Source organism: Bacillus rossius, chromosome 1 (assembly GCF_032445375.1).
Source record: "Bacillus rossius redtenbacheri isolate Brsri chromosome 1, Brsri_v3, whole genome shotgun sequence".
Classification (NCBI taxonomy): domain Eukaryota; kingdom Metazoa; phylum Arthropoda; class Insecta; order Phasmatodea; family Bacillidae; genus Bacillus; species Bacillus rossius.
The window spans coordinates 289,303,352-289,319,665 of record NC_086330.1 but is presented as its reverse complement, the minus strand read 5'-3'; the positions used below and the strand labels follow the sequence as shown (position 1 = coordinate 289,319,665).

The 16,314-nt window shown below is 39.5% G+C and overlaps 2 protein-coding genes across 3 annotated transcripts in view; both read left to right on the top strand.

Moving 5' to 3' along the window:
- Positions 1-16,314, top strand: part of LOC134527715 (endo-polygalacturonase-like) — an 87,433-nt gene that overhangs the window by 19,227 nt on the left and 51,892 nt on the right. The window lies entirely within an intron of this gene.
- LOC134527714 (uncharacterized) lies at positions 5,487-8,067 on the top strand. The gene is made up of 2 exons (XM_063360627.1): positions 5,487-6,070; positions 6,251-8,067. Exons 1-2 carry the CDS (start codon positions 5,880-5,882, stop codon positions 7,884-7,886), a joined length of 1,827 nt encoding a protein of 608 aa, XP_063216697.1. The 5' UTR covers positions 5,487-5,879; the 3' UTR covers positions 7,887-8,067.

Here is a 16,314-nt window from a genome sequence, read left to right as displayed (position 1 = left end):
GCTCTCAACATATTCTTAGATGCTTTTCGTAAACATACACCACTTGCCTTGAGCATTTTTCTCAAATCGCTACTTTTTTTTCTGAAGCTCTGCACACCGTCCGTGTGCCCGGGTGGGTGTGACCGCGGCTTCAGGCATAATCCAACTTCCAAGTGGTGGTCAGCCAGACAACATCAGTAGTATAGGAATGTATGTCCTGGCACAGACGCCAGGCGCTAGTGCCGGGTGGCGGGTTAGTGTCCGATAGCTTTTACGTCACGGCGGCCATCTTGGACTCAAAAATTCCTCAAAATTCCTCAAAATTGACTCAAAATGACTAAAAATTTCCTGTTTTGAGGAAAATTTTCTCGTTTTCTTCCTCAAAAATTCGAAAATTAGGATTTCGAAAAACCTCAAAATACTTCAGCCTTAGAAAGAACACAAATTCCTAAAAGCGGCTTAAAAGTCCTAAGAGCTAGCCACTCTAAGCTGCTGATGTAATCTAGAATTATGACGTCACCGTCGAAATTTCCGTTACAGCCGCCATATTGAAAATCTTTATTTATTATCCGATTTTAATGGAAAAAATTTTAAAATTTATAAAAAAATTTAATTAATAAAATTTTAATAAAATAATTTAAAAAAACAAACATTCACGACATGGAGCTTGGAGTCCTCGGTTCAAACCCGGTGAGGGACAAAAAAATAAAAATGGCGACCGATCTTTTCCTCATGGTGGCTGTAGGCAGACTCATAGAGTAAATAAAGTACTAGTACAGAGAGGACACTCAATGCTATTGCAGTTCAACGTTTTTTATTCAGAAATGCCCTAGTTGCTATACAAAAACGCAAACTTGAGAAACATTAAAACGAAGTTGCAATGGCTTAAAACCGAGATAAAGTACCTTCTGGAATAAGACTTACATTTCAAATTATAAGTTTATTTTAATTTAAAAAGAAAATTGATCCTAGAAAGTACAATTTGCCGTTAATATGCTTAAAACACTAATTTAAATAGTAGGGAAATTTGCTGCTTCAACTGAATGTTGGCGAGCTTGTGACTTGTTTCGTGCATGCATTAATATTTATAAATATTGATTTTATTTTTTTTCCTTATAAAACGACAAATCATTTAACTAAATATCAATAAACGTAACATATAATGATATAGGAGAGCAATATTTTTAAAATAATAAGTAAATTTCTTACCTTCGGGACGGTGTTTGCCTTAACCTCATTTCGGTTAAAAATGTTTTTGTTTACGTAGCATAACATTTGTCAAAATGCATAACATGTAACATATTTTCGGATTATAATAAATGGCTGCCCTTTTTTTATGTCCATCTTACTTGTCTCAGCGTTCACACAAGTAATCGTAGTGCAACATATAGATCAATAGATCCCTTAACCAACATAAAATATAATGTTCATTCAGATAGGCAAAACATAGCTGTTGGTGTTCCTCAGGGTTCTTAACTAGGACCTTTGCTTTTTCTTATAAACGTTAACTATTTGCCTAAAAATGTTAAGAATGGGAAAATTTTATTATATGCTGACGACACTAACATATCTATACATGGAGATAACCCTTTAAGTATAATTGCAAATATAAAAATTTTAACTAGGGACATCATAGATTGGTTTAAGGCTAATGAATTAATTCCTAATAACACAAAAACAACATAGCTGCATTTTAAAGTTAATAACTTATACAATTTGCAAGACCCAACTGTAGTATCGATAAATGGTGATAATATATCTCAATCAAATTCAACCAAAATACTAGGTATATATATTGACAAGAACCTTAATTGGAAATCTCATATTGCTCATTTAATTAAAAAAATGAGCTCAATATTATTTGCTATGAGAACATTTTCAAAACTGACTAATCTAAATGCTTTAAAAATTATTTACTTTGGTTATGTTGAACCTCACTTATGATATGGAATAATATTTTGGGGTAATTCCACGGACTCATCTAAAAATTTTCGAATACAGAAAAGATTTATACGTATAATAATGCATGTTAATCATCGTACCTCATGCAGACAACTTTTCAAAAGCTTAGGTGTCATAACTAGAACAAAAAATAATTTTCATATATTACAACATACAAAATGTTTTGCAAATAGTCCGAGATACTCTGCTATGTATGTCTTTATAACAATCTTCCACCACATTTTAAATCAGAAAACCAAATTTGTGCATTTAAAAAAAAATCTGAAAGTTTTGCTATTGGAATTCAGTTTTTATTCTATTAATGATTTTATGGAAGCAAAACTATGCTAAAAATGTATTATTATTATATGATATACATTATTTATTTTTTACTATTATTTTTGTTTATGTTTATATGATTGTACTTAAATGTGTATTCATAATGATTAATATTCTTGATGAGTCGTATACTACATGTACCTACAATATAATTGTATATTTTTGTAGTCGACAATAAAACTACTATACTACTATACTACCAGGGTCGGTGCAAGGTAAATTGGCGCCCTAGGCGAAAAACCTTAATGCCTCCTTCCCCCCCCCCCCCTGACAACCCAAAATGAATTTTCCTTGCCTCAAAATACGTCACGTAAGCCTAAGATTTTGTCAACAATCAAATGTAAGCAGGCTTGTGTTTTTTTTTTACTTTTTTACTTATTACAAATCATAAACAGGTCACCGTGGACTTTAAATAATTACTTATATCAATATAAACATTCCAAACTGTTACAAAAATCCATTTTCATCTAGTTTCAATAATCGTTAAACATATTATATCAGGTGTTATGTGTCGTGCTGCGCCGCCCCCAGCTACTTGGCGCCCTAGGCGGTTGCCTAGTTCGCCTATATGGACGCGCCGTTCCTGTATAATACTAATTTCTGTTCTAGTAGTATCATGTTGATTGAGGTTAAGGTTAGGATTTTCGTAGGTACCTACCGAATTGCATTACAAATCGCAAACAAAACTAATGCATAATAAAATGTGCAGAAGTATTTAATCATTATCACAGGCAATGTGTATGTTTGGCAAATTTAACAGCCTAAGATGTACAATTTTTCCACAAAAACTGAACTGAAGCTGTTACCAATGGCATCTAATTCTTTATGGATTAGGTGAAAGTACAAATCTTTCTCCTATCTTCACTTCTTGAAGACAGGTGTGTAGCAATTGTTAAGGAGAAAAAAAAACCTTAATTTCAACATCAAAATTTAAAAGACACTTCATTTTATCGCAACCCTCACCTCGGTAATTGTTCCCTATCACTAGGGGCCTGTTATTTTCGCGATCGCGATTAAACGACGATAAACGCGAAATCACTGTTAAATACAGTTTTTACGCGAAATCGCCATAACACAGCGTTTTTACACGAAATTTTGTATTAAAACGCGAAATCGCAGTGTTTTTACGCGAAATTTAAATACTGGATAAAAGACTTGTCTCGTCAATGGTAAACAAACACCGCAACATGGCCGCCAAACATTAATCATAAATGAACTAAAGCAAATAAAAGCTTACACACGCTCACGTTATAATGTTAAACCCAAAAATATACTGTTAAAATACGCAAAACTACGGCGTTTATTTTCCTTTCCGGCATAATGTTTGGATAGATAAGACAAACAGGCGAAGTTTTAAAGCGTACACACATCACACACCGCTCGGGGCACTGACGTCAGCTTGGAACAGCGACACCGGATAAATACAAAAGCAAGCAGATGATTGGGCGAACGGTGTTTGGAATAGCCTTACGTGAGTGGCCATATCACGTCAGCTGGGGGCGCTGGCATATAGTTGGAACAGCGTCGTAGTATCAAGCAGATTATCGGGCGAACCAGGCACAAGCATTTTAAATCGCGCCAAAAAGCGGAAAAATGTAAACAAACATTAATTTTCGAATGGTGTGACGATGATGATTAGTTGGCCAACAGTTTTTATAGATTTTGTTAGGACGTAACCACAACGCGGAAATACTATAATGCCGAATGTCAAAATTGACCACAACGCCGAAATAACAACTGAATGAATTTGTGTGCGTTTCTTAAATGTACCTTAACGCCAAAATACCACAATCAAACCTTACCTTACCTTACCTTACCTTACCTTACCTAACCTAATCTAACCTAACCTAATCTAACCTAACCTAACCTAACCTAACTTAACCTAACCTAACCTAACCTAACCTAACCTAACCTAACCTAACCTAGTCTAACCTAACCCAACCTTTGTGGCAGCCCTGTAATGATATTTTTCGGCGTTGTGGTACACAGCAGTTTTCTAGCTGTCGTCGGTGTGATCAATTTGGCATTTCGGAGTTGTGATGCGTCCTCGATTTTGTTAAAGGGATTAATAGTTTTCCAAATTAGTTTATGGGAACAAACTAATAATCAGTGTCTAAATCAAAAGTATTGTCATATAAATATATGTAACCTATTTGTTCAGGGTATTCAGTAATGAGTAGGTACAAGTAAAATTATTTTACTTAAATAATTTCAGATATATTTATGGTAACACACACTTTTTTTTTTTTTTTTTTAGCACCGCTTTTGTGTTTTAAAAGTGAATTTTTACACCGCTTTTGGTAATTTTTAATGACGAAATCTGAAAATTTTATTTACCACTTTCAGGGGGCCCTACCTATCACGTATCCAAGTTTATCCCTTGATCCTGTTGGCATGATCATGTATGATTTATCCGGTGGCACATGATGCTTGCTGTTTTAATTCAGTACTTGGAAAGATCTGGACATAACAACAATGTTATTACAATACAAACCATGTTACAAAGTAAAAGAAAGTTTTTTCAGGATTTTTTTTTATCTAATAATATAATCATAATTCATTGTTACATTCAAAAAAAATTTGTATTCATGATCTTTCGATATACTAAATAAAACAGCAAGCATCATTACCACAGGATCAATGTATTCAGGATCATGCCATTAGTATCAAGGGATAGACTTGGATACGCAATACAAAAATTTTACCCACACCTCCCTCCCGACCAAAAAATAAAAAATATACAAAACATTTAGAATAAATAAAGTACATAAGCAGCAAGTTTGAGCAGAATTTGAGACTCATTGACATTTAGAACAGTACCTAAGTATTAATGTCTTGTGTGCTTGTCCTCAATGTGCGACTACACACTACCTAAAAAGAGGAAATTATGTAGGGCATGAAAACAAAATGCTCATCACTATTTTAATTATACAAAACTTTTATTTTGTTTCGTTTTAATAATTTACACATACCTAGTTTCGTCAAGCGGCAACTTAAAGTAAAGTAAATTATTATCTCTTCTCTTGTTGTAGCAGTAGTTAACACAACACGTAGCCGAATCAGGCATGTTTCATAACAGTAATTTATAAAGTAGTTCATGAAATCATTGATAATATTTAACGAGATTACTATTTCAACAAGATTGAAACAAATTTTCCTTAGAAATTTTTTATTAAACCTAATATTGCTTAATTCAACGCCGACGCCATTAATAATTGAATCGCTTATTTATGAAAGGGCATAAGTCAACTTTTTTGAAGAAATGAGTTACATACAGGATGCCAATCTGTGGGTGTATACGCATCGTTTAGTTACTAAAAGGCACTAGTCTGATGCATGGAAGTGGGTTTACCGACCGCCAGAAAATTTAGTTTAGTTATGAAAAGGAATTAGTCAGTGGACTTATGTCCTTTCATAACCAAATGATTACAGCTATTAATCAGTGGACTTATGTCCTTTCATAACCATATAATTGCAGCTAGTTACAAAGAGAAAACAAATAGCAGTATACTCTTCCGACCTCTTTGGCAGTATCATGCAGTGTTGCATGCTGGTATATTCTGCTATCATTTGTTTTGTTGTGTACTGTCAGTTACTTTTGGTTTGTTTACTAGTAGAAAATGAGTGAAATGGAGTCTAATAAGACTTGTGTGGAAAATGATTGTAACCATTCCATGAAACGTAAAAAAGGTGTGCGAAATGTGGAAGAATACAAATGTCAAAGAATTAAACGAGCTCGTCTGCAAGGAAAGGAGTATGCAAACTACAGAGGGAATGTTGTGAAAACTAAAAGTACTACCGAGTCGTGCAGGTAACCTAATTCTTCATATTATTTTCTTTTAAGATTTATATTCATTCATCTTTCAGATTTCACTCACGTAAACATAATTCAGTTTGTAGAAATGTATTAGTTAACTACCTATTATTGATAATTTGGAAATATTTAAAATAGCTCGCATGACTCATAAAAAAATTATTTTTATTGTTTTAGATGTGCAAGAAAATGCTATGACAAGATTGACATTGCACAGAGAGGGAAATTACTTGATGCTATACATTCCTTTTCATGCAAGAATGAGCAAGACATCTATCTTCAAGGTTTGCTTGACGCTGTGCCAATTAAACATCGCCGACCAAGGAATGGTGACAAGTCTGGAAAAAGGTCATCCTCTTTCACTTTCCATGTAGTTATTCAAGAACGAAGAGTGAAAGTGTGCAAGAAAGCATTCATTCAGTTATATGGAGTATCTGCCAAGAGGGTAAGGAGACTGCAAACATTGTTACTATGTGGACAAACTCCAAAAGACATGCGAGGCCAACAAAACAATAGGAAGTCGGTGCCTGTTGGTGATGTTCAGGCCATCAAAGACCACATATCTTCATTTCCTGTCAAGATAAGCCACCATGCATCCAAAGAATATAAATATCTTGATGCGCAGTTGGATATAAAGAAGATGCATACACTGTTCAAAGAGAAATTTCCTGATTGTAAAGTTAAGTATTCTTTCTATTACAAGATTTTCAGGGAAAATTTCAATCTCCACTTTGGGAGACCACAGATAGACACCTGTGGAGAATGTGAACAACTGAAGGTCAAGATAAAAAATCCTAATCCTAATGAATGTGCTAAGCGAGTTGCCATGGCCGAGCTGGCCATTCATGAAAGAAGGAGTAACAAGTTTTACACAAGCATGAAAGACACGAAACACATTTGCAAAAACAATGATAGTGTGTTAGGGTTAACGTTTGATTATATGCAGAACATTTCACTGCCCTGCATTCCAGTACAAGAGCTTTTTTACTATCGCCAGCTTTCGGTGTTTCCCTTTGCCATACATAACCTGAAAACAGATGAGGCGAGTTTATTTTTATATCACGAAGGGCAGGCAAATAAAGGGCCAAATGAAACATGCTCTTTTCTCCACAAATACATAAGTGACAACGTGCCTCCATGTGTTAAAGAACTGCACCTTTACAGTGATGCTTGCGGAGGGCAGAATAAGAACAATTGCATGGTAAGATTCTTGTTATCACTTACTGACACCAACAGATTTGACATTATTATCCATCGGTTTCCGATACGTGGTCATTCATATCTTGCTTGCGATCGTGATTTTGCACTGGTGAAACGTGTTCTTAAAAAGACTGATAGATACTATGTACCCATGGAGGTCTGCCAACTTATTACATCTGCAGGAGTTCCTGGAAAATTCACAGTCAACATGGTAACATCTGATGACGTGTTGGACTTCAAGAATTGGTGGCCCAGCCATTACAAAAAGACATGCTTATCATTGGAAAGCCAGATTAAAGCAGTTCCGCGAAGCCAGAAGCAAGACTTTGCTGTATCAAGGTTTGTAGAGTTCCAGTACAACAGTCGCCATAAAGGTACTGTAGTTGCTTCCGAATTCATTGGCGGCCTTGTGTCACATACTTTTGTGCTTCGTCAATCATCCGACAAAAGTTTGAATCCTACTATTCCTGTTCAAAAGGCGTATCCTGCGAAAAATGTGCCAATTAATGCAAAGAAGATTATTGACTTAAAGAAGGTTCTCCGTTATGTTCCAGGTGAACACAGAGACTTCTACGATGAGATTATCCAGTGGCCTACCAAGCAAACAGACTGAGCTACCATGCCATTGTAACAGGCATTGTTACATAATAACATACAAAGTGTGAAGTTATATTAACACCTTTTGTACATGTTTTCAAAACAATGTGTAGTCTTACATCACTGTTGTTTAAAGTGAAATGATGCTTTAGTACATAACTTTTGTGGTGTTGTTTAAAGAGGGTATGCCTGTGATGTTATGCATTGTAAGGTCAGTGAAAATGGCGTAAAGTGTTCAATAATATGGTGTACACGTTTACTGAACTATATCTAGGTTGAATTACATCATTGTATTTCGATTGGAATATTTTATTACATAAGTTTTGTTGACTTGCAAGGTTAAGTTATAAAAGGGCCTAAGTCTGTGATATTTAACAATTTTTTTCTCGCAGGTAATGAAACACTTGCAAAGCATGCACTTGTCAATGTAGTGACATTTAGGTACAGAGTAGTAAAAAAATATTAATTTTGATGTATGAAACTTATAACAGATATGATATAGTTTTTTGCATATTCCCACAACTTTTAGTGAATTGACTTATGCCTTTTCATAAATAAGCGATTCAATTATGGTGTTGTTGGATAAACAAGTGGTTCAACATGCCAACGAAAACTTGTTTATTTTCTTTTAATAGGCCTAAATATATCATTTTCATTTCAACAATACCAATTTATGCCATAAATTTGATAAAATGTTAAAACAAATGTAATATTTATTTAATCAACGTGGTATTTTGATTATAATTTTCGTGCTCAGATGTTGGATAAAAAATGTACTTATACCAACTAGAAAAATGCGATTTCCATGCCCTATGAAGTGTCCCCACCCCCCTCCCCCTGGGCAGACTGACCCCCGCCACTTTTTTCATAGCATATATATCAGGTAGTATGACGTCATGTCCGCCATCTTACAAATCTTTATTTATTATTCGATTTTAATGAAAAAAGGTTCAAAATTCGTCAAGAAATTAACTTATTATTATACTGATTGATTAGATCGATTCCCGTCCTTGGTTCAAAATAAGTAGGAGCAAAAAATAAAAAAAAAACGACAGATCCTTCTTCCACAGCAGCCTCCCTCAGACTGACCTTTCACCACTTTAGTCAAAGTATATATATATCGACAGATGGTACGATATCATGTCCGCCATTTTGTCTTCGTCTGATGGAAGTCACCATTTTGTTTCCGTCTGTTAGAGTATGTCACTATCATGTTAGTTTAATTCTAACCCACTAGAGTGCAGTCAGTAATAATTTATTATTACCGTGGCACCCGCCATCTTGACATTTGTGTGGCATCTTGGAATCGTGTTGGAATCGTGTCTAGCTAAAAAAAATAACAACAAATTCTCAGTCAAATAATATAGACATCTGTGAAACACTAACATGCAAGACTAACTTTCTTCTCCTTGGTGTCTAGCGATGCCATCCTTCTTTTGCGATCGTTAGTGAGCATTCCGCATCCCACATAAAATAAATAAATAAATAATGACTCAACACAACACGTGACGACATCTCATGCTAATAATCGGGAATACTTGTAACAAGTTATTTTGTATGAGATAACTTAACTCTCACTGATGAAATATTAAAAAATTCTATTTAAGTAATGTATCTAATTTAAATTCTCAGTTTGCATCTGGCATTAGTCTGAGTAATTAACATGAATCCTAATTCGGTGTCTTTCGCTGTATCGAAAGAACACAGGTGTACGTTTTGCAACAAAGAATTTATCTTGAGAAAAATTGGAAGACAACACGAGAAGAATGACTGTGTTAAAAATTCATTACGCAATATGATAAGTTGTGTTCGATGTAGCAAGTCGTTTATAGGCCAGTCAATAAAAGGCAAAGTAAGCACTATTTACCAGCAGACCTGAAAAATTGATATAATCGTAATTCAAGGACGCTGAATCGAATGGTGTTAATTTTTTTTTTAAATCGGACGTGAAGTTTTTGAAGAAAAGGATTAAAAATTGGTTTGACTCAGTTTTTCTCAGAATCCAGGCGTTTAAGCGAAAAATGTTTCAAACAAAAGTTGTGTAGAATCAAGAAATACATAAAAAAAAAAGGGTTCCCAGGTCCATATTCGTCTTTGTAAACATGAGCGAGAAATATTGGAGAGAAAGTAGTGAAGCGTAATATTGTAAAATTGGGGCTAGTATGTGGGCGAGCATAGGGGAAGTCCGGGCAAAGCGAATAGGCCGGGTGAAACGAATAAAGGCAGTATTAACTGAACGACAACAGATGGCTCTAGCCTACTCGTCCAGGAGGTGGAGCTACCTATCGGCCCTCGAAGGAACTCGGTACGAGATGGACATCGACAGGAACGGCACATACAGATAATTACAAAAGATTTTGGAAGATTTGTTAAGATTTTATAAAGGTGAGTTGTTTAAAACTACTCAAGAAGTTTTAACGACAGAATAATTATTACTGTATCATATGATAACCATACAATGGCCTACATGTATAGCATATAACGTAAATAGTAACGTGTCACTAAATTTTATTTCCTCTCATTGTTCTGTAATGGCTGCAAAGCGGGCAAAGTGAATAGCTATTCACTTTGCCCGGATTAATATTATTAGCTATTCACTTTGCCCTGACAACAATTTTATTATACCAAAATGATTCATATTGATATTTAAAGTAACTACCGAATGCGTGTCCCGAGTGTGCATGTCGTATCATTCAGTAGAATAACACCGAAAATTACAGTGGAAAATAAACTGCTGTTCGTGGAATGTTGACCATATTAGAATTAATTTTACTTTTGTAAATTAGATATTATTCTCTGTATGTAAAAAAAAATTAGATTTCTTTAACATGTAAGTATTGAACTGTATAAAAACAGAGTTATAAAATATAAGTATTAAAATTACGAAGCAGGAACATTTTACTCTATACAAAACTTATTTTATACTAAGATTTTAAACATTCATCTAACAGTGCTTTTAATCCTACCACACATTTGTTGTTCTTAAACTTTTCGTTTAGTGGTATAATGTTACAACTGCAAGCATACAGTTGCGTTAGGAACTCGTACTTAATAAATAAATTAAGAAAATCTAAGTTTAGGCCTATGTGTTTTCATAATAAGTTAATAATTTTGCATAGTTTCCGTTATGCTCATAAATATTAGACCATACAATCAGTATACATTTTATATCAAAATGATCTCTGTCCACAGATGGTGTATAAATACAAGAGAACAACCAACCAAGGAAACTAGTCGGAGGAAACCATAAAACGAGCGATGGAAGAATGTGAAGTTAATTCAATAAATTCTGCTCCTACAACTCCAACTCTTTATAGACATTGTAAGTCAGGTTCAAGCAAAAAGTGGTTTGGTAGGTTCAGAACTGTATTCACAGATAAACAAGAAATCGAACTTTTAGAATATATACAAGAAATGGATAGCATATTTTACGGTTTGACAAGACGTGAATTCATATGACTTCGCCTAGAAGAACAACATAGCTGATCCATCAAACTGGGTTAAGAATCGTAGTGCTGGTAATGGGTGGCTTATGGGATTTCAGCAAAGTCATCCTGAAATTTCGCTCAGACAGCCGGAACTGACAACAATCGCTAGAGCAAGGGGCTTTAATCGGCCGCAATTTGATAGGTTTTACAAGAATTTATGGGACCAGATGGAGAAATATAATGTGAGTGCAAGCACATTGTTCAACATGGACGAAATAGGCATTCAGACGACGACAAATAAAACCCCCGAAATTCTCTCAGTTTGTGGAAAGAAACAGGTAGGAATAATCTCAAGGGCAGAAAGAGGAACACTTACTACAGTGATTTGTTGTTGTAATGCTGCTGGAGGTTTCATTCCACCCTTCTTAATTTTTGCTAGAAAGCGCATGCAAGAGAGACTGTTGGATGATGCACCACCAGGAACACAAGAAACGTGCACATACAATGGATGGAGTAATGGTGAAGCATTCTTGCAGTGGCTGCAATTCTTTGTTGAACATGTCCGCCCTAAACCAGAAAAAAAATTCTGCTTTTGCTTGACAACCACGAATCACACATTTATATCCTGCTCTTCAGTTTTCCACTGAAAATAATGTGGTTTTTGTGTCTTTTGCTCCACACACCACTCACAAAATGCAGCCTCTTGACCGAGCTGTTTACGGGTCTTTGAATAAACACTTTTAACAAGAAGTAAATTCGTTTCAAAAGAACCACGCTGGTAGAGTTATCAACCAATACAATATTTCTAAATTGCTTTCCCCAGCATACTTGAAAGCTGCCTCAACACAGAATGATGTAAGCGGATTCAAGTCTGCTGGCTTTTGGCCCTACAACCCAAATATCTTTGGTGATGAAGATTATGCTCCTGCTTTAGTGCCGGACAGAAATGCAAATGAAAATGGTAGTGGAGTATCAGTAGTGCATAACAATTATTGTCCCAGTATTGTCCCTGGCACTTTAAATGTTTTAGAATGTGAAGCAGGACCATCAGGTGCTTCCAGGACTAGTTCAAGAGACATTATACCCCTGCCAACTGCATTTTGCAAGCAAAACACAAGAAAAAGAAAATCCCCGCAAGCTGAAGTACTGACTAGCACTCCAGTTAAGGTCTACCAAAAGATTAAACTGGAACAAAATGATAAAAAAATCCACTACTCTTCACGTTTCAGCAAATAAAAAATTGTTGATACTGAAGAAGAGTGATAAACACGTCGAAAGCACAGAATCAGAATACAGTTGTCAAATATGTGAAGCACCATATGAGGATCCCCCAACAGAAAACTGGATTCAGTGTGCTCTGTGCAAACTCTGAAGTCATGAGTCCTGCACTTCATATTGTGGAACTGGACAATATTTGTGTCGTGAGTGTGAGTGAGATGTCAGAATTTAATATAACGTTGCAACATCTCAAGCATGATGTTTTAAAGTGTAACAGAATTTCAGAATATGCCTTAGTTGGGAATTTTATGCTTTTCTATTACAATATAAATATTAGGGCCTACATTAACATTAAGAAAGTTACATTTCAGCCTATATTGTTTATGAAAAAAAAATGAAATATGACAAATTAAAGCTTATTATTTACAAGAGAAGTAATTTGCCACTTAAGTTTGAACTGTCAAGTCATAACTAAATTGTACTTGCTTAATATTGTTTTTGATATCATTGTTATTCACTTTGCCCTTTTCTCTTATTTGCTTTGGATCTATACAAGGGTAAAGCGAATCATGTGTGTGATATATATATATATATATTTTAATGGGAGGACCCCCCAGGGGGTCCACCCCGCCAAAAAAAAATGTATATTTATTTGAAAAAGAGTACTACAAAAGGTTATTTCCATGAAAGAGAAAATTTGACACAATAAACAATAAAAAACAGATATTTACAATATGATATACAAGGCACTGGGCCCCTCCCAACACAAGAGTCCTTGGGGGCTGGTGATTTATGAGCGGTGAAGTGTTTCTTTACATGTGTTGGTGAGGTTGATGATGGTGTGGTGGTGAGACCAGGCCCGTTTGGCTCGGGGCTGGCCTGTGCAGACGGCAACTGGGATGATGTTTCGGTGGGGTGGTCATGATAAAGGTGCTGGAGTACCGTGAATCATTGGTCCCGCAGCGCATTCTTGTAGAGTTGCTGGTCCCCTGGGTTAGCCGCCGGCCCCGCCCACTGGGATGTCGTCTTCTTCATCTTCAGAGTCCTCCGCTTCTAGGTGGTCGGTAGTGAAGAGGGGTCTTCTGGGGTGTGGTGAGTCAGGGGGGGGGATCGGCATTGAGTCTGATGAGGGGGTTGAGGCTGTATGAACATTTTTTGAGGAATTTCTTTGTTGATTTGATGATGATGTCATGGATGTGGGGGAGTCCGGTCTGCTGCAGGAGTTTTTGTCGTGAGGTGGAGCGGGGAAGTCCCAGGATGAGTCTGGTGCCGAGGAAATATGTTCTGGTGATGGGTTGGAGGTTGAAGAGAGATGAGTGAGTCCAGTTGGGGCAGGCGTACGTGAGGTGTGACATGACGTGTGTGCGGTAGACGGTGATCCTGTTTTGAAGGGAGGTGCCAGAGGTAGGCCGGAGGACTGGGGCGAGCTGTCCCATGACTGCCCTGGCTTTGGTGCGGATGTTGTCGAGGTGTGGTATGAAGGTGAAGGATGCATCCAGTGTGACTCCCAGGTATCTGATGGTGGGCGACCAAGGGATGGTGTGTTGGTTGATTCTGGGGGGGTGGTCCTTGTGTGGGTGATAACAGGAGAAGAGGATAGCCTGTGTTTTGGTGTGGTTCAGTCCGATGCCGTGCGCAAGGAATTGGGTGTTGAGGGAGGTGAGTCCTCGGCTGAGGCGATCCCTGAGCAGCCCCTCGGAGACGGAGGAGGCGATGAGGCAGGTGTCGTCAGCGTACTGAACGAGGTAGGTGCCGGGAGGGGGAGTGAGATCGGATATGTAAAGAATTAAGAGGATGGGACTCAGGATGGCACCCTGAGGGACGCCAGCCTGGATGGATCGGGAGTCTGAAAGGATGTTCTCTACTCTCACCTGGAAGGAGCGATCCTACAGGAAGGAGCAGAGAAGGCGGATGAGGTGCGGGGGGATTGCTGTGGCAGAGAGGCGGTGGAGAAGTTAAGCGTGAGGGACGGAGTCGAAGGCTCGGGCGAGATCTAGGAGTACCATGCCCGTGTGTTGCCGCCGGGAGAAGCCCTGCACCACCAGCAGCTCCACCCGGGCAATGGCGTGAGAAGTTGAGTGTTGTGGTCTGAAGCCGAACTGATGAGAGGGGAGGAGATTGTGGGTCGAAATGACGAGGAGGAGGCGCTTTAGGATGTTCCTTTCCGCAACCTTGGACAGGATGGGAAGGAGGGAGATTGGTCTGTAGGATGATGGGAGGGTCGGTGGCTTTCCAGGTTTGGGGATGGGGCAGACAATGGCTGTCTTCCATGAGGTGGGGAAGTGGCAGTGGAGGAACATGGCATTGATGAGCTTGGTGAGGAAGACGATGGCTTGCCGGGGTAGTTGGCGCAGGAGTGGGGTGGGGATTGAGTCTGCGCCAGGGGCCGCAGAGAGACGGAAGTGGGATATTGTTGCCTTCAGTTCCCTGGGGGTGACCAGGAGGAAGGGAGGGGTGTCGGGAAGGGGGGGGGAGAGTGACATGGTGGGAGAGGGGGGAGGATTCATCGTCTGAGGAGTCAGAGGAAAGTGAGTTGTTGGTGGCCGAGGCGAAGGTGGTTTGCAGGTAGGCGGCCACCGCCTCGGATCTCTCCTTGGCGGTTTCCGCCACCCCTGTGGGAGTGGTGATGGGTGGGATGGTCGACGGGGTGGCTTTGAGCCTTCTGAGGTATGACCAGAGGGAGCCGGTGGTTGTGGAGAGGGAGGCGAGACGCTGTGTTTCCTGCCGGGCCCTCCATTCCGCCGTCAGCCTGCGACACCAGCCCCTCAGCAGGAGGTACACCCTCCTGCCAAACGGGGATCTGGTGTCCTGCCAGCGAGCGCGGAAGCGGTTCCGGAGGGACAGAGCGGTTCTGATGGTCTTTGGGAAGGGGATGATGAGGGAGCGTGGTGGTGTCATAGGGACATGGGAGTGGGCAGCGTCCGATATTGCACGGGTGAGGGTGAGGGTGTTGGCGTCAATATCGGCAGGTGAGTTGAAGGGGGTGGTGAGGTCGAGGGATTGAGAAAGGGTGTTCTGGAAAGAGAACCAATCCGCTTTCTGGAAGTCGAAGCGGGGGAGGTGGGGGTTGGTGTGTGGTAAGTAGTGGAGTGAGCCAAATACGGGGATGTGGTCTGAGGTGCCGGTGGTGATGGTGCGGAGGTCTGTGATGAGGGGGAGGGCCGAGGATAGGGCGAGGTCGATGATGCTGGGGTGCCTGTTCTGCTGGGCTGGGTAGAATGTTGGGGTGGGGGGGGGGCATGAAGGGTGAGATGGGAGGTGCGGAGGAGCTGGCGGAGTGACCTGCCCCTCCTGTTGGCAGTCGTGCAGCCCCAGAAGGGGTGTGTGGCATTGAGGTCCCCCGCAAGCACGATGTGCGCGTCGAGCCTGCTGAGGGCCACAATGTCGGCTGTGGGGAAGGGGTGCTGTGGGGGGAGGTAAAGGGATACAATGGTGAGGGCGTAAGGGCCTCCGTGGAGCCGCACAGCGACCGACTCAGCCGCGGGGGAAGTTTGGATGTGGCGGCGGTGGTGGGAGATTCGGGAGTGGAGAAGCAGTGCCACCCCCCCTCCCCGACCATCCCGGTCGGAGCGGTGGGCGGCGTAGCCGGGGATATGGAGTTGGTCGGTGGGGGAGAGCCAGGTTTCTGAAAGGAACACGACATCGGGGGAGTGGGTTTGGAGGAGTTGGAGGAGGTCGGGTAGTTTAGGAAGGAGGGAGAAGGTATTCCAGATGAGGATTCTGAGGGGTGGGGGAGGATTCATTCAAAGAATGAGAGGAGACCTTGGAGGAGGACTTCGAATTTCTCGGTTTTGGTGG

What these genes read in the sequence shown, in the direction of transcription:
- LOC134527714 (XM_063360627.1), top strand. Translation starts at nt 5,880, where the DNA reads ATGAGTGAAATGGAGTCTAATAAGACTTGTGTGGAAAATGATTGTAAC. An exon ending in AGTACTACCGAGTCGTGCAG is followed by an intron (nt 6,071 to 6,250) that starts GTAACCTAATTC and finishes TTATTGTTTTAG; the next exon opens with ATGTGCAAGAAAATGCTATG.